The 18,886-nt window shown below is 53.0% G+C and overlaps 1 protein-coding gene across 3 annotated transcripts in view; it reads left to right on the top strand.

Moving 5' to 3' along the window:
- Positions 1–18,077, top strand: part of UBASH3A (ubiquitin associated and SH3 domain containing A) — a 35,608-nt gene extending 17,531 nt beyond the window's left edge. Inside the window, exons 8-14 of one of the 3 annotated variants that reach the window (XM_073231296.1) lie at positions 429–528; positions 3,428–3,550; positions 5,612–5,704; positions 9,648–9,775; positions 10,424–10,530; positions 12,901–13,010; positions 14,648–18,077. In XM_073231296.1, coding sequence (XP_073087397.1) covers positions 429–528; positions 3,428–3,550; positions 5,612–5,704; positions 9,648–9,775; positions 10,424–10,530; positions 12,901–13,010; positions 14,648–14,676 — 690 coding nt within the window. In that variant the 3' untranslated portion in view covers positions 14,677–18,077. Of the gene's footprint in view, positions 1–428; positions 529–3,427; positions 3,551–5,611; positions 5,705–9,647; positions 9,793–10,423; positions 10,531–12,900; positions 13,011–14,647 lie in introns of all 3 variants that reach the window. The other 2 variants (XM_017660938.3, XM_017660946.3) reach the window with 2 other exon arrangements.
- The last annotated feature ends 809 nt before the right edge of the window (positions 18,078–18,886 follow it).

Genomic DNA, 18,886 nt, shown 5'->3' with positions numbered 1-18,886 from the left:
TGAGTCCCTTCTCCGGGGTGTGGTGCTCTGAAGGCATTGCATGTGTCTCCCATTAAGTCCCCCAAGCCACTGTCAGCTCTGCCATCCTCTTCCTTCTGTAATTCATCTTCTCATGTTTGTCCCTTGGTCTCAGTGGGACCTGATGCCCCTAAGGGAGAATCCATGGACTGTAGCTTATTCCCCAGTATCTGGCACACATGCTCTCAATGTACTGGGCCACAGGGACGCTGATGGCAGTTATCTGCATATATAGATAATACGTACTATCAATTATATTACAGTTTGTATGTACAGACGTGGATAATGTTCGAAGGATTCACTACGGAGGGATGCTAGGCCAGGTGTTGGAGGCCTAAGAGAGATGCTGTTTGCCCAGATCTAACCGTGTGCGTGTTAAATTGCATGTTCCTTCCCTTCCACTGTCTCAGGCTTCTATAGCGAGGAGGAGTGTCTTGGTGGTGCGCCACGGGGAGCGGGTGGACCAGGTCTTCGGGAAGTCCTGGCTGCAGCAGTGTCTCACTCCTGATGGTAGGTGAAGCCCCAGCAGACTCTACACACCAGACAGGCAGATCGACCAAGGAGATCCCACCTTAATTTCCCCACCCAGGCTCCCTAGGGCACTGTTGTTCAGGAAGACAGCACGTGAGTTGTACACAGGGGATGCACACAGCTAGCTACATCATTCTCTTAGGCTTTATATGTGCACATTTGAGTGATGCTTCATGGAAGATGGAGGAATAATTGTAAGTAGTAAGCTGGTATGACATAAGGTCAGTCCTGTTTATTCTGGGGCAAGCATTTGGCATTTGGACGGTGAGTATAGCATTGACAGCTCGTCACTCTGCGTCTGCCCTCAGCTGCTGGCACACACTCCCTATCTCATGATTTCATCACTCTCTCTCTGAGCTAATCTTTACTGCTGTGGTTGTTTCCCTACAATGCTTGACTAAGCTACTCAGCTGGAGGACATATTTTGCACATGTGTCTTGCTTACCCCCAGTTTACCCCTTTGGATGCCAAGAATGAAGGACGGTGCTTGTAAACACTGTAGGCTCTGTCCTGATGACCCATGTCTGCATCTGTGCACATTCCCTATGGAAAACCCATCACACCGTGACTTCTAAGTCATGGATAAATGAGCATATTGAGTGAACATAGTGATAAAGTCCATTCATAGTAGCTGGGCTAGCTGAGCCCTTCTAGAATCCTTCTGGGTGCTCAGCAGGCCAAGGAAGGGGGGAAGTGAACAGGGAAAACCATTGGCAGATGACCAGCGCACATCAGAAAAGTTCTGAACGGAGTATATCATGACCAAACAAATCCCCAAGAGTGCACAGAAGCAATGCTGTGGCCACACAAAATGCAATCAGGTAGAGACACAATGCTCAGGAGAGAAACAATAGGACAGTAGTCGCATATGAGGATGCATTGATGTTCAAACATACAATTACAAGAAAATTTCTTATAATTAAACAGTTATTGAAACTACAGATGGAAATGGCACACTACACGTTGAGTAGTGCTGGTGGTGTGAGAACCCATACAAGACAACACATACCAAAAAGTTACTGAATTTTGTGGAAAGAGAAAGAAAATTTGTTATCGAAACTGAAGATCAGGACGCCTATATGGGAAAATGCTTTAAAGTCACTGGAAATTCCCAACCTGAAGGAAACTCCTAGTGGATCTTTTTTGTTGCTGTTGTTGTTTTTTTTTTTTTTTTTGAGAGGGCATCTCTCATACTTATTGATCAAATAGTTGTTAACAACAATAAAATTCTGTATAGGGGACTCAATGCTCAATGCACAATCATTAATCCACCCCAAGCCTAATTCTCGTCAGTCTCCAATCTTCTGAAGCATAACGAACAAGTTCTTACATAGTGAATAAGTTCTTACATGGTGAACAGTACAAGGGCAGTCACACAGAAACTTTTGGTTTTGATCACGTATTATGATCCTAGTGGATCTTTTTCCAAGGCAAAGACACCCTTGATAAAGTGAATTCTGACAGTCTAGTTTGTCTGAATTTTGCATATTGCGCTGTTTGATCAATTACAAAGGGGTGTTTGGGGGGCACTGCTGGTCTGTTCTGATTCCAGGCTTCTTCCTCACTTCTGCTCACTTCTAGACCAAGCATCCACACCCTCAAATGGCCCCTCACCCCCAGGGGTGCTGGCCCAGGGCACCTTCTTCTGCTCACAGTCTACTCCCACTCAGGCCTAGCCTCACCCTGTACCCTCATCATCTTCTGAGCTCCAATTAAGTGTCAGAGAGGGCAAAAGACCTAAAGGCAGCAGGTTCACTCATTTTGGATCCCAGATGCCTTAGAGAATATAACATAACTGATGGGCCTTCTCTTTGGAAAAAAAATATACCACCTTTCCCAGTTTATACATAAAGGCCTTTAAAGCTGACGGTTCAAAGTCTCTGCCAATGGATATTCCAGGGAGGAAGCCCTCAGAAAACTCATGCATGAAACATCTGCATTTGTGGGGGGCTAGAAGGCTGGGAGGAGGGCTGCTGTGGCAAACTGAGGTGGCCCAAGTGACAGGGCCTGCGTGTGATGAACAGCAGGTCTCAGGAAAGGCAGTTTGGCTGCTAGAACCTGTTGGCAGTCAGGGTATTCAGGGGCCTCTTGGGAGGGTGGCAGGGCTTGGTGTGGTGCACTGTCCTCTGTAGGGGTGACCGACGGTTGGCTGATGAGGCCGGTCCCGCCGCGTGCTGACCGCTCGCTGAGCCAGGCTCCGGGTTCTCAGCGGCATGTCGCTGCTTCCTCCCAGCGGCTCTGTCCTCCCCCCCGTCACTGATCAGGCAGTCAATTGCCTCTAACCCACAACTAGTAATGGGAGGTGCTGGGCTCCTCACCAGACTGTGAGACCTTGAAGTGCAAGGTCAAACTCAAGTGAACCACAGTGCTTTATAGCCTCTGAATTGGCCGAGGGGTGTCCGTGAATCCCCCTAGTTTCCAGACCAGCCTCAGGCCTATTGACTGAATCACGCACAGTGCAGGAGACCCAGCCACAGGTTTTCCATCCCTGGAGACAGGATGACACACTGACAGCTCTGGAATGGGTCTACTTTCACCTAGTTAATTAATACCTGTCAAGTTCAGCTAAATCAGTAATGGAGACACTACGTTCTTTAACAGGAAACTTGTGTCTGTGTGAATCTCCGTGAGGACCAGGAGAGGACAAAGGGGGTGTCGGGGCTCCTGGGCCTGAAACCATCATTTTCAGTATTTAAGGGAATGTGTGCAAACCAAAGCAGTGCTTTCTTCTCCGCCTGAATCCGCATCCCAGAGCACATTCCAGAAAACACGGCTGACAGCCACCCCGTGACCTGATGTGGGTCCCGGTCCAGAGTTCTATGGGCAGATATGCACTCACCTGATGGAACTGAATGTCTGTTGCATATTTATGCTTTAGGGAAGTACTACCGGCCAGACCTGAACTTCCCTTGCAGTCTGCCCAGGCGGAGGAGTGGTTTCAAAGATTTTGAAAATGATCCACCATTATCATCTTGTGGAATTTTCCAGTCCAGAATGGCAGGTATGTCTGGGGGCCATTCCAGTAACAAGTCACAGCAACAATCTTCGTTATTGTATACTGAACCCTGGCTATGTGCTCGCTGGTGTCAGTATTAGCGTTATCTGCTCTCTGCTGATGGGGAAGCCGACACACAGAGCAGTTAGGTAAGTTGCCCAAGGTCACACAGCTCTGAAGTAAAAGTGCAGAGATTTGACCCGTGAGTGGATGGCTGGGGGAGTCAGGGATGAAAGAGGCATGGGAAGAATCAGAGAGGGGAGAAAACATCGCTGACCTCTGTGTGCACTAAGGATGTCATTTAAAAATGTAAAGCACACATCTCTTTGATTCTATTTCACAATATGTCACGTGGGCTTTTGCTTTATGTCTGGGGTTCCGGATCCACATGATTGACTTTGTGGAACAGCAGAAGCCATTGAGTTCATCTGGTCTTTGTTTTAGAATTAGGAAACTTGAATCAGAAATCAGGAAATTCACGGGCTTCGTGAGCCTTACTGCTGCTCATTGAAGGAACTCACTAAAACCCGGCACCCTGGCCCCTCGTCCACAGGTGAGCTGGTGAATGGTCACCAGCTCTCTGGGCAGGGTGCGGAGGCCCCGACTGGTAGCATTTGCTGATTGCAGTGGTGTAAATACTGTGCTCCCAACACGTCTGGCTTCAAGCTACTGATGTGAGGTCACTGAGCAACGGGTGGTGTCAGTGCAGCCCCCTGCACAGGGCCCCGCCAGATGCCTCCTCCACCGCACAGCATGGTCTGTGCATGTGCACACTGTGGGTGTGGTACGTGTGCCCCTTCTTTAACATACCTTTGGAGCTCTGTTTGCACAACCTGTGTGTGTGTTTGGGAGCATCATGACTGGGTATCTGTGTGGGCAGTGGTTGGCCTCGGTATCCATTTCTTGGGGCTGCCGTGACGAAGCACCACACCAAACTGAATTCCCTCACAGTCTGGAAGCTGGAAGCTGAGGGGGATATGTGGGCGGGGTTGATTCCCTGTGAGCGCGTGAGGGAGACTCCGTCCCAGGCACTCTCCCCGGCTTGGAGGTGCCATCCCCTCCCTGCATCTTCGCATCATCTCCCTCTAGATACTGCCTGTGTCTAGATTTCCCCTTTTAATAGGACACCAGTCAGATAGGATTAGGGCGACCTAATAACCCCATCTTAACTCGATCACTGTAAGACCAGACCCTATGTCCAGGGATGGTCATCACTCTGAGGTTCTGGGGGTTAGAACTCCAGCACGTGAATTTGAGGCACAGTTCAGCCCATGACTGCATCTGCTAAAACCTCACTGGCTTTGGTCCTTTGTGAAGTGTGCATTGAAGAGATGCCCTCCTTTCCCAAAGACCAGGTCCCCTAATTTTGCAAGAGGAAATGTGGTTTACAAGCCTGTTCATCCATGAGCCCCAGGGAGCCTTGAGCCTCCCACCACTGCAGAATAAATCACCATGGAACACCCACTTTACCACGAACCACACACTTGTTGGCTCGCTGTTCTGTAGGTCAGAAACCAAGGCACAGCACAGCTGGGTTCTCTGGATGGGGTCTCAAAGCCGAAACCAAGGTCACCTAAGCTGAGTTCCCTGCTGGAGCCCCTTGGAAGCAGCTCCGATTTCTCCCCAGAGGCTGTGGGAATACTCAGTTCCTCACAGCTGTAGGACTGAAGTCCTCACGCCCTTACAGCTGTCCACAAAGGGCTGCTCTCACCACCCACAGTCCTTGTCATGTGGCTCCCTCCCTCTTTAAAACCACCAATAGAGAACTTGTATGATGAATCCTGCTACCACTGAATTTCTCTGACAGCCAGAGAAGAATCTCTGCTGTTCCTATACTCACCTGAATAGGTCAGGCCCATCACAGTAATCTCCCTTCGGTCATATAACATAACACAGTCACAGGACTTCTCATATTTGTAGCTTCCACCCACACTCAGGGATCATGCACGGCATGTCCACCAGGGAGTGGAAGCCTTTGGGCCACTTGAGGTCCTGCCTAGCTCAGGTGGCGAGCTGCCCCGTGGGAGGCCAGGTGTGCAGAGGCGTTTTCCACCCGCTGTTTTCCAGGAGAAGCACTACTGGACAGTGGCGTCAGCATCACCTCCGTCTTCACCTCCCCGGCCCTCCGCTGTGTGCAGACAGCCAAACACATCCTGGAAGGTCAGTGTGGACCGCAGTGAGCGGCTCTCATTGCCTGGGTTTCACGGGCATCCTTGAGCCTGGAGGGGAGTGAGCATGGTGAGAACTGGATGAGTGGCCACAAAGGCCGCCTGAGAGCTGGAAGCCGGCATGGAGCCCGCTGACATTTCTGGAATGCCAGGATTGTCACTGAGTGCCAGGGGCCTGGCCTGTCCTCACACTGTCCACCTTCAGCCTGCTTCTGCCATGTGCTTTTACAAAACACCAACTGGGGGGGTACATTCAGAAACCCAGAGACCCGGGGACTAGTGTGGTCCCTCCTAAATCCAAAATCCATGACTCTTCCAAGGAGAGGGGCCGGCTGCTGTGAGCTGTCCGGCACCACCACAGGCCAGTGTGTGTTGGGAGCCACGGCAGACCTGCCAGAGGGTTCCTGCCCAGGAGGGCAGCCTCCTCCTGGAGGGCTCAGTCCTGCTGCCCACTGCAGACCTCTGCCCTGCCCTCCCAGAATGGGCCAGAGGGGCCTCGAGGTCTCTCATAGTGCAGGAACGTGGGCCGGTGCCCCGGTGATGGCACAGAGGGTGGAGTGCATGACACAGAAGCAACAGGCTTGCCGGTGCAGGGAAGGGGCCTGCCTCTCCTCTCTCAGGGACAGGGGGTGAGGTCACCAGCTGAAAGGGAGAAAGTGGAGGACTGCTGGAGGTTGGGCCTCTGAAGGTCTGGCATGCATGGGTAAGGAACAGTGGGTGGCCCCTGGGCAGCACAAAGGGCCCACCGAGGTCAGTGGTGCAGCTTTACACTGAGCCCCACCAGCTGGACTGGGGGCCTTCTTCCAGGGCAGACATGGAGCAGCAGGGGAGAACTGGATCTGACGACGGGGAGGGTTTGGGAAGTGAGTCCCGGGGCCAAGAGGGCTGAGTGCAAGCACGGGGGGTGACTGGGGTGGCCACAGATTCTAAGCTGGTTCAGGTGGTGAGTCAGAGCCTGGGAGAAGCAAGCGGTAGAGGAAGGGGCAGCTTGGTGGGGTCAGAATCTGGAGGTCGCATGGGCGGTGGGAGGCAGAGCACGAGAGGGGGCTGCAAGGAAGGGGGGCCTTGGGGCCAGGGGAGTTTGAAGAAGCTCGCAGAGGGGCTGCACGACAAGGTCGAGGAGAGGGAGCTGCTGCTCAGGCGGGTGAGGCGCATCGCTGCAGGCAGGGAACAAGCGCAGGGCGGCTGCTGCTGGCGAGATGTCCCGGCCCCCGGTGCTGCGCCTGGAGGGATGTCAGAGAGAAGGCAGCACGGGGCCCGGACCCTCACAGGGCATGCACACCCCCACCGGCTCCCCACCCTCTGCCTTCTGCACCCATATCAGAAAAGCTCTGGCCAGGTGCCTGACCCGCGCACAGGGCCACACAGGCTCCGGAGCGGTCCTCCCCTGCTCTGCCCTCCTGGGCCTCCCACGCCGCAGCAGCCTCTGTTTTATCAGCAAGGGGTGTCCACAGCCCCCGGTCCACCTGGGGAACTTGGAGGCAGTCTCTGTGTGTCAGCCGCGGAGCCACCCCTCACTCGCCAGCTCTCCCCAAGCCAGACAGGGACCCCAACGCCCTGCACGTATTTTGGGTCACTGGGGCAGAACTGCGGATGTCTCCCCTGGTGTTGGAGGCTCCCAGGCTAACTACATTGCTCCTCCGACTAGCTAAGCCTTGTTTAGGTTAAAGAACCATGTCAGCTGCCTAAAAGTCCAGGTGAGGACCCAACAATCCCCAATGAGTGACCTCCAGTGCGACATGTTGGAGGTACAGCCTGACCGTGAGGCTAAAACAGGGCCCCGAACATAACTTGGCCCCTCCCTGCCAGCGTACACACCCGGTCCCACGCGCACCTTGGGATTCCCTTCAGCTGCTATCATAGGCACTGGTGTTGGGGCGACAGAGACAAGGAAGAGGAGGCTATACCTGGCCGATTTTTCAGAGCAGGGACCCCCTCCCCAGAGACGGTCCCTGCCATGCCAGACTCCCAGGTCTGCCCGTTTCCTAGATGTCCGCCGGCCTTGCCCTCCTCTGCTCAGGAAGGAGCAGGAAATGAGAAGTGGTCCCCCAGTGCTGCCTTTGCCAGAGGCCAGTGAGGACGCAGGCGAGGCTCTCCTAGCAGCTGGGAGTCCCTTCTTGGCTGTACTTGTAAGCTTTTCAGTTCGGGGGTTACTCTTAATAAATATGATGGGAAAAAGCAAAGTAGAGATGAAGGAATTTTATGCCTGTGCTGTGCAGGATCGATGTAATTAATCCAACAACTATAACAAGCAGAGGCGAGCAGAGCAGGAAACATAAATACATGGTAAAAGGGGACAGACTTGTCCCTGAACTGCCCCTCTCCCTGGCCCCCACCTTGTCTACCTGCCATTTAAGGAGCTGACTTCATTCCAACCCACCCGAGAGACTGCTGGCTTCCTCCAGCCTTCGAAACCATCTGATTTCCATCTCTGGCTGTCCGTCCACTTAAAGCAGGTGTGAAGCCCCCAGATGGCTGGTGTGCAGCCAGGCCGGCACATGAACACTGCTAACAGTGATTGCCCCCCAGGGTTATAAGTCCTTTTCTAGTGGTGACCTGAAGCCCCCCGTCCCTGCCCACCCTCTCACCATAGCAACAACAAATGAATGAGAAGATACAGAATATTCTTTTGGCCAGCCTTCCTAAAAGAGAGTATGACTCAAAGCTTGAAAACCATCTTTTATGATTTATTCCTTTTTGTCATCATCATAGCTCCTCCTTATTAACATATTTGTCCCAGAGTTTTTTGTGAAATTTATCTGACTTCTATTATTCCGATCTCCTGCATATAAAATAAAAAGCTGTCAAAAATGTTTTTTGACAAGGATAATGTCAAATGTCTTTAACATGATGTCATCAACTTTTACTTTATAGGCAGAATATCATTGCTGTTATTATTATTAATTATTATGCCTGTGAAGGGACACACGCTTATAAATCCCATGTTAATTCGGAAAAACTAGCACAGGCAGCCTTCGTCACATTGGTCCTTTGGCCATGACCAGCCTGCTGTTCAGACTGACATCCGAGATGCCAACATGCTAAGCTTTATTCAGTACCATGTCGGTGACTATCCAGATGGACCATGTCCCAGAGTGTGACCCACAGAGCAGTGGTGACAGGACGTCCTGCAAAGAGGGGCCGGCTCCACCAGGGACTCTCCCACTGCTCGTCCATGGGATCTGCTTGCAGTGGACACAGGCCCTTCGTGGGTGGGGAGAACTCAGGAGCTGGTCAGCCTGAGCATGCTTAACAAAGGAACCCATTCCTTGGCTGGGAATACACTTAGGAACAGGTTTTATTTTCATCATTTGAGTTGAACGATATTTTCTCCATTTCAAATAAAACCATTAAGGCCTCCCCACCCTGTCCCCATTCCAAAAGAGCTTACTTCACAGGTCTTCTTTCAGTTAAGGTTTAAAATGCTTGGGAAGAGGGAGGTGGGGGAAGTCAGAACATTCCAGAAGCTGGCTCCCTTCCGCCCTTCACCTTCTGCTCAGTCAGGTGTGTTTCTCAGGTTGGTGTCCATGGTGACTGCCGTGCCCTGTGACCGACCTCGTCTTTTCCTTGCACCACTGGGCCGGCCAGTTTCCTGTGGGTGTGCTTGCATCGTGACCGAGACGAGGCCCCAGTGTTGCTCTGGCTGTGGAACTGTTGTGGGTGATCAGGGGGAGCCCCAGGGCACACCTGCTGCCGGTGACACCTCTCAGCTCCTGGTGGACTGTCCCCTCCTGGTGGACAGGGCTCATCACTTCCAGACTTCTAGTATCTGGTGGGCTTTGTCTCAGATATTATATGGCTATGGAATGATATTTGCCAAGAGAAAAAAAGACATGTTTTTTGAAAGGTATAATTTAGACCTAGGAAGAGACTTATTTATGTACAGCCCAAAAGGACACTGAAGGTGATAAACTCTTGTATTCTGTTGAATGCAGAGCTCAAACTGGAGAAAAAAGTTAAGATAAGAGTGGAACCTGGCATCTTTGAATGGACAAGGTGGGAGGCCAGCAAAAGCATCCCAAACCTCCTGACCCCAGAGGAGCTGAACGAGGCGGATTTCCATGTCAGCACCAACTACAGGCATGCCGTCCTCACCCTGTCTGCTTCTGGGTGCTTCCAGTTCTTGTTCAGGAAAAGATATTCATAACCTCCAATAGAGGGGAGAGAGATGGTGCTCTGAGTGTAATAAAAACCAGGGGGGGTGGTTAGACAAGGGGCAAGGTTGGGGGTTGACAGATGGAAAATTACTAGGAGGGTAGGGGACTTCTTGCTGAACTGACCCAGTGGGATCCTTGCTGCGGCAGGTGATCTGGCATCACCTGGGGTGGTGGGGTGAATACAGTGTTTGCTCAAACACTGAGGGGAATCAGATGCAGGGGTTGGGGGTTCTGGCCAAACTGCATTGGCAGGATTCTTGCTACAACTGACTCCACGGGGTCGGACATTGAAGCCCAAAGGTCAGCCTTTTGAGCACAGGGGGCTCAGAGGAGGCTGGAGCTTGGCTGAGGCGTGTCTTTGCCATCCTCTTCCTACGCTGACTTCTGGTGGTCGGTAAGAAGGGCTGAACATCAGCCCTGCACCAGTTAAGCAGAAAACTGCCGCCTCATTAGCCATGAGCCCTGCCTTGAGGCAGAGCCGCCTTGGGGGACTCTCCCCCCGCTGAGCCCACGTGAGCAGGCCAGCTGGCAGCCATTGCCCTCTCCTCCTCTAGGCCTGCGGTCCCCCTGGCCTCCCTCATGCCAGCCGAGAACTACGAGGCGTATGTGGACAGGTGTGCCGTGAGCGCCATCAGGATGGTCAGCACCTGCCCACAGGACCGTAAGTGCCCCCACGTGCTTGGGTATGAGCAGCCCCCTGGGGTGGGGTCTTACCTCTGGGATGGAAACAGGCCAATTTTTTTAGCCTACTAATGCCCCAACCTCCCCTGCCCCTACTCCCCAGCCAACAGAGTGTGAATGGTTGCCTCTGCAGTAAGGGACGCACAGACACATGCTCCCTCATGCCCAGCCCTGGGGACCGCAGTTCTGAGACTGAGAGTTGTGGGTCCCAGGAGGGCAGGGCCACCACAAACCACCCATGTCTGCTTCCTAGGAATCAAAAGAGACTAAGATTCTAGCAACCAAATGTCGAGTCATAGTTGGATGACAATGTACACAAAACATGCATACAAGTTGATGGCTGAGACCATTTGAGAAATCTGAACATAGAATTTAAATATAGGATCTGAATACGGAAATATTTAAGAAGCTTTATGATCCTGTGAGTTGTAATAACGGCCTCATGGTTATGTGGGAGTGAAAGTCCTCCTTAAGAGATGGGAAAGGAGGCATGTTCTGTGACCAGGCGTGAAGTTCAGGAGATGCTTCATATCTCGTGGGGAGGGAGAGGTGGGGTAGAGGACAGATGGCACCAGGTGGGCAGACAGCTGCCAGAGCTCTGTGCCAGGCATTTTGCTGTGTATTTTTAAATGTCTGCAGTAAAAAGTTAAAAATTAATCCTATAAAGATGTGTGTGCTGAACCTCAGCCATGTGTCAGGCACCACGTAAACCTTGACGGGGAAATCTCAGCGAAGAAGGCACATGCTCCACCCACCAGGAGTGCAAGTTCCCTGGAGAAGAGGGCCATGGGCATGTGGGATATCAGGAATACTGAGTCATGAAGAAGAGTCTCAGAGTCCCCGGACCCCACCTGTGCTCTTTCCTCCCCTCGACCTGGAGAGGCCTGGGGCCAGAGGACTCTCCTGTGGGGAAGTCAGGGAAGAGCTTAGCACCTGGCCTCCTGGAGGGGCCCCAGGGCACCAGAGGGACGCACTCAAGACCTCCTGTAGGAAGAGACCCCAAACCTTGCCTACCAAGCACCCCCAAACATGCCTGGCTATGAGGCTGGTTCACATGGCCTATCTTGGCTAAGCACCCTGGGGAATGTGCTTTTGGAAACCACACCCTAGTGGCTTTGATTAGTTATCAAACTGTCACTCAAAGTACTGCCCTGGGACATCAGAGAACAGAACACCAAATCAGAGCTTCGCGCTGCACAGCCGGGGTTCCCCCGGCTGGCCCAGGGCTGTCCACCCTATGTCGCTCCTCCAGCCTCCTGCAGGCCCTCCGTTCAGGCCCGCAGCCTCCTGGAGCTCAGATGCAGACCTGTCACTTTACCATGGGCATCTACTGAGTGCAGGGAAGCCCACTTGCCCGTCCGTGGCTGGGGTGTGGCTGGGGGCACTTACAGCCCTGGGGTGGGGCTGAGCCACTCAGGATGAGGAAGGCAGAGGGCGCCCAGGAGCATGGCAGCAGGGGGAGGTGTGGGAGGCAGCCAGTGAAAACCCAGCTGGAAGGTCAAAGCTAACCCCATGGAGACGGCTCAGAGAGGCCTTCACAGATGTCAGCTGTCACCCCGTCACCTCCCTGAAACACAAACTCCACATGCACCCAGGGACTTTGCAGCTCAGCGGGACTGAGAGGGCTCCATGCCAAGTCACCCAGCTGGAGGGTACAGGCAAACCCGCATGTCATCTCCCAGCGTCCTGGCAACCACACCATGGTTTTGGAGGCCAAGAGCATAAGTATGAAACTAATAGGAAATAATACGGGAAAGTAGATGGGGGCTCAGGTCACATGGGAAGGCACAGGGGCGCCTGGGGCGACAGGAGCAGGTGAGTGTGCGTGGGCTGGCCCTCCACGCTGCTCCCTCCCTCTGGGCTGACTCACCACCACTAACGGTCCAGCTTGGCTCTGTCCTGGCCTTGGCCCCCCCACGTCAGGCATGTCACCCAAGGGAGACTCACTCAGTCTGTGGACTCTGGGTGTCCCTGTCTAAAGACATCTTCTCTAGAGTGAGAGCCATCAGTAGGCTCCCGGTGATCCGCTGGTCAACAAATCCCAAGCTGATGGATGAGGCCTGGGCAGCAGCCAGTAACTCATCCCACGGAAGGTGGCTCGGTCCCCAAGCAAGCAGGAGGGTGCTGCCCCCCTAGGCCCTGTGGGAGGATGCACTGTCCCCCGAAGAGACATACGCACAGGCAGAACCTTAGGTGGTACAAAGCGGCTGCCAACCACACCTACCTCCTACCCGGGGGTCTCAAGGCTTCAGGGCACTGCAGATGGCTCCACCTGGCAACTTTGGTGAGGGACCCAATAAAAGGCGCTTTCTGTTCCTGCTCTGACCTCGAAGTGCTCTGTTTCCTTCAGTGGGCGTCATCCTGATCGTGGGCCATGGCTCAACACTGGACTCCTGCACGCGCCCGCTCCTCAGACTGCCACCTCAGGACTGCAGGGACCTTGCCCAGCTAGTGAGAAAGGTACATGCCCCCATTTTTCTTTGGGACACAGAGACAGGCTGCCTGCAGGTCCTGATGCTCCCTTTGGAGAGCGAAAACAAGTATGTGGCCAACCCAGGGCACCAGGGGCCCGCCTACTCCCTGAGATGGGCCCACCTGCCTTTCTGCAAAGGGCAGGCTTGGGCAGGGGCCGACAGGAGAGGTTTGCCATCCTTATCGTCATTAGGGCAGCTTTGGCTACTTGTTTCCAAGATGATATAAAACTAGGACGCCAGCCTTTTTGCAAAGTCAGCTCACATGGTAATTCCTTGCAACTCCAGGGGCTGGACAGGTGGCCCAGTAAGGAGTAAGCCATTTGGATATGGGGAGAAGAGACCGTTGCTGGACTGGCCAGCTCCGGGGCCATCGGGGGTGGCTGGTGGGCGGGAAGGAGCTTCCCCTCTTGCTTTTGGAGTCAGCCAGCCACGGAACACACAGCAGCTTGTTGTAGCTGCCAGAGTGCCCGGTAGTGGCCAGGGCTGTGCAAACACCTGACCGACATTGTCCAAACACACGGCCCAGCCCCACCACCCACCAAGGCCATGCTGGGAGATGTTCACATGGATTTTCCTGGGGTGTTCTCCTGCTCAGCCCAGCACCCCTTGCTCCCTAAGTGTTGCTCTTGCTCCTGCAAATGTCACTGTCTCCCAGCTGCATGCCCCCATGCTGCCTGCTCCTGTCCCTGCACCCCTCCCTGGGCTCTCCTGGGGGCTGTGTCATCCATATGGATGGCAGCCCTACACGTGCCAGCTGCTGGCAAGATTGTGCCTTGACACTGTTTCAAAAACCCACTTGACTTTGTAGCCAAATTCCTACCATTCCCCTGACCCTTGGCCTCCCTCTCTCAAGATGCCAGCTTTGAACTTCCAAAGTCCTATGACTTTCTTATCCTGACAGTTCACTTTCCACCCCACCCTGTCCCCAGATAAGCGGTCCTTGTCTGGGGAAAGCAGAAATTCATCAGAGGGCTCTGCCAAACGATGGGCCTGCAAATCAGAGGCAGAGGAAGCAGAGGGTTCCCGACCCCGGGCTCACCCCTGTCCCGCAGCCCCTCTCTAAGCAGGAGGAGGGAATTGCCCGGAGGCACCACCAGCCTCCACTCGGATCCCCCTGTATGTTGGAATTTTGGCAAATTTCATCTAATAAAGGGACTTCTAGACATTTAAAAAAGAGGGAGAAAAGGAAAGCAAAATGTACAAAGAAAATCTTAAAAACACGTATCTATGCCAACATGTTTGTTTTATCAACAGGGGGATTGAGACTAGAGTTTGATTTTGTAGATGTTTTCTGGATCTTTGGGTGATGCTAAATTGGGTGCTGTAAGCCCCTTTTCAAGTGGCAGCATAGATGGGGGTCTCAGCCTCAGCAGGACTGTGCTCGTGGAGGGGCCACCCTTTGCATTGTAGGGCGTTAGCAGGACCCCGGGCCACTACACCCATATAGCCAACAGCACCCCTGGTCATGACAACCAACACCATGTGCAGACAATTCCCATGCCCCAGAGCGTGGGGGTGCTGTGTGTTCAAGAAGCAGTGCCAGACTGTCATTTGACGTTAGAACAAGGGAAATCAATTGCCCTAGTATAAGCTATTAATAAGTGATTGAAAACTCTGTCCTAGATCCCTTCTCTGGGTATGTGTTTCTGTGAAGAAAATAAAGAGGAAGGAAAATGGGAGCTGTTGAACCCTCCCGTGAAGACGTTGACCCACGGCTCAAACTCAGCATTTAACTGGAGGAACTGGGTCCTGGGCAGCTAAGAGCCACCTCTGTGTTTTGCACAACTTAACACTGCAAGGGCTGTGAGATACCGGCATTTGAAGGTGTCTTGATCTGGCCGGATATGACCTTAAGAGGCACAAAACACTCCTTAAGATTCCAGGATGCATTCCAACTGCCTCCACCTTTGTAACTGCCACCTGCAGATTGGTTATCCTGGGAGCCAGGACCTGGGCCGTGTGTACCATGTGGCCTGGAGTGAAATCAACAACTGTGACTGGTTCCCTGGAATTAAAGACTCATCCCCACTGAAAGGCTGTCCACACTGAAGGCAATCCACTTTGTTTTGTGTAATTAGCTTTCTGCGTTCTACTTCAGTCACTATGGCCATGTCCACACAGGCTGGCGGAGGCACAATATGCAATAAAATGGAGCAGGAACCCACGTACAAGACGAACCAGGAGCCCGCCGACCGCTGTCCACACCCTGGTGCTAGCGTCCTGTTTCTGCTGTCACGAATCACCGCCACAGAGTGCTAACCAGGGGCAGCACAGGTGTTGAAACACAGATCGGTCTGGTTGCAGTTCTGGTCAGAAGACGGGCAAGCAGGCACCATTCCTCCACAGGCTCTGGGGGAAGCACCCTTTTCCTGCCCTCTCCAGCACCTTCCTCCTTCTTACAAGCAGCTGTGCCATTCAAATTTCTCTCCATCCCTCTGCCCTGCCTTCTGCCTCTGACCCTCCTGCCTGACTGTTGTGTGGACCCATGATGACACCAGGCCACTGATGACCAGGGCAGTCTCCCTTTCTCAAGATCCTTAGCTTAAGCCAAGTGGCAAATTCCCCTTGGCGGTGGGAGGGAACATGGGTCTGGAGACAGGAGGTGGGCGTCTTGGGGGCCACTCCGCAGCCACGCATCCAGCTGCCTCCGCAGGGGCCCAGCAGGGGGTTGACCCTGAGCAGGTCACTTCAGCGTCTCCTTTTCTTCCTTTTGATCAGGTAGCTGTTTGGCTTTGCCAATGGGGGGTGGGAGGAAGGTCTTGCCCTAGCAGAGAGAACCCGACCACACAGTGAATGCTGCCACGATGGTGTGGCTCCAGGGGTGCCTCTGACCTAAGCTGCTCCAGGTGGTCAATGGGCATCTCCCCAGCCCCCGGCAGGTCACACCTGCCCCCACAGCCGATGCATCTGGTGCCTGGAATGAAATCCCACCACGCTCAGGAAGGCCCGATAGCCTTTCTTCCGTCCCACCCTGCTCGGGTTCCAACATTGTTTCGCTGACGCAGTTTGGGACTGGCTGGCCTGCAACTGGCCTTTTACAGGGAACACAGGGGAAGGAGGCCCCAGCTCACCTCCTCCCCTGGCAAGGTGGGAGCCTCGTCCTGTAGGCTAGGGACGGGGGCCAGAACCTTGAGGGGCAGCCAGCGGCAGTCAGACGGAGGGAGGCCAACTGTCATTGCCTGGCTTCTTCATCCAACTCTGTCTCCTGAGAGAAAGAAAATGCTTTTGTCCCTGGTTTTACTTTCCTCCTGATGTCATGTTTCTGTCTCCAAACGTGAGGAAGTTTAAGGCAACACAGAGCAGAGGGCAGTGTGCCCAGGTCACCCCAGGCCTGGTCTGTGCCACGGAACAGCCTTCAAGGCCATAACCCTAGTGCCCCCTAACAGGTGCCAACTGGCCCACGTGGGCGGGCCCACTGGGATGGGGCAGGGGGCAGCCCTCCAGCCCTAGCTGTGCATCCCTCTGAGCACCTGCATGATGGTTTCCTTTTCTTCAGCAAGCATGGGGCTGGCAGAAGTCTTCCCTCCATGTTCCCCCCAGACACCCCAGCGTACCCCAAACTTATCAATCACAATGATGAGTAAAACTTTACAAATCAAGCAAATGGAATTTAAATCGTGGCCACCTCTTCATGGTGGTCCACTAGCATCTGCATCGTTCCTCTCGGGGTGGCCCTCTGCGTCCCACGCCTCTGGGTACCGAAGGCGCAGACAGGAGCCGCCTCCTTGCCAGGCTGCTAATGGGGGTCTGCAGGGAACAATGAAATAGGCTTGAGTCTCAGATTTTGAGGTCAAGTGTACAAGAAACGCCATTTTCCTTACACTTTGTCCCTCTGGTTCTGACAAGGCCCCCTTTCAGCAGCAGTGCAGAGAAGTCCAGTTCTGCCCTCTGGAGCTTCCAGAATGAGCTTCTGGAAAGACTGGGCTCTGGGCAGAAGTGGGCTGGAGAACAGCAGAGACGGGAGGGCCTATGGGAGCTTTTCAATATTTGGAAGTTTTCCATTCAATGAACTAATAAGAAACCAAAAAATAAAGATCCCCAGGCAGGTGCTTGGTGTTTATAAGCCTAGTCTGACCCCTGCTGACGACGCCTGGAAATGAACTGCCCTCCACCCGGACTCCACGCCCAGACCCCACCTGGTCATCTCCGAATTCCTCCCCTGTGGGCTTGAAAAAGCACACCTGGGACATCTCGCTTGTTTTGCTTGCATTCCCCTGACGTGGGGGGAGCTGGGGCATTTATTTATGCTTTACAAACCGCATGGCACAATTACTGGAACCTTTCCTGAGCCCTCCTCGGCTCTCATGGAAAATGGGAGGTGGCGAGAGGGCAGGAGGAACTCCCCTCAGGCTGGGCACCCAAGGGCTGGCAGAGCCTGAGCTGGGCCTGGCCTGACGCAGAAGCGGGAGCCCCCGCGGAACTGGGCCTGGGACAGTGCTTGGGACAGGCGTCTCAGGGACCAATGGCAAACACTTGGCTGTGTTGAGGTGAGAAGGAACAGCCACTGTAATTTCCCACTGAGATAAGACTTATTTTTTCGAACCACATTTGAGATTTTTTATATATGAATCATGTAGGTGAGTTTTATGGGTTAAATTGTGTCACCCACCCACCCCCATGCCAAATCTACAGGTTGAAATATACCTCAGAATGTAACCTTATTTGGAGAGAGGGTCTTTAAAGAGGTGATAAAGATATGATGAGGTCATATGGGTGTTCCTGATCCATTCTGCCTGGTGTCCTTATAGGAAGAGATCAGGACACTGACACACAGAGGGACGAGTGTGTGAGGTCACAGGGAGAAGCCCGCTGTCCACAAGCCAAGGAGAGAGGCCTCACTGGGGAGCCAGCTCTGCCCACAGACTTCTGGCCTCCTCACTGGGAGGAGACAAATTTCTGCTGTTCAAGCCACCCGAGTCTGTGCCCCTTGTCAAGCAGTCCGAGGACACCAATATACTGCATAAAAAACACTCACATAAACACTTAAAAAAGACATACCTCTGAACAGCTGAATATTGGCCATGTCATGCAGCTCAGCACAAGGTATATAATAAACGGCACCATCAACCAAACACGTTCAAATCTTACATTACCTCTCCTGGCTTTTTTCTTTTTAAATTTATTTTCAAGCATTAAACATAAAAAAATATGACTCCCTATGGGAAGGTTAAGTCTATGTGAGGAGTAAAAGCAAGGACATAGGTCACCCACATGTCCTTCCCAGCCTCAGGGCAGATCATTGTTGCTGAACTCCCCAAGCTCCAAGCCCATCCCCCAAGTATTCCCAGGAGCCTGCAGGGGAGCTCAGGGATGCTCAAGATGAAGTCTGCAGGGCACAGCCCCTGAGCTTCCTCACAGAGACCACTGCCCTCAAGAGGCCCCTGGCTTTGCTGACCTGCCCACTGGGAGGAAGGCCGGGCACCCTGAGGTCACCAGGGGGGACCTTCTCCACTCGGAGCCACCCTGTCACCTAGTCTTGGTGCTCTCAAAGTCCTACAAACAGCCTTAACTTCTTTCACTCCTTCAAGCCCCCAAATCAGTCCAAGGATGGAGGATGTCCAGGACCACAAACCACAGGAAAATAACAAAAATCCCACTACCACAAGAAGAAAATTCAGCAAAGTGCTGAGCTCAAGGGTAAAGTTCTAATGTCAATAACTGCCATTTATGCCAAAAATCATTAGGAGTTGTGTTGGCAGAAAATATCCCATTTACATGGAAATGACAACAAAACAAAAAATGCCCAGGAAAATGTCCACAAAAACTCATGAGAATTTTAACATACCATGAGAGGCACAGAGGAGACGGGAATGGTTAGAAAGGAATGCCATGTTCTTACATAGACAGATTTAACATTGTAAA

The sequence above is a fragment of the Manis javanica genome, chromosome 3, assembly GCF_040802235.1.
Source record: "Manis javanica isolate MJ-LG chromosome 3, MJ_LKY, whole genome shotgun sequence".
Classification (NCBI taxonomy): Eukaryota; Metazoa; Chordata; class Mammalia; order Pholidota; family Manidae; genus Manis; species Manis javanica.
The sequence above is the reverse complement of the archived record's forward strand: the minus strand, read 5'-3'. Positions and strand labels throughout refer to the sequence as shown.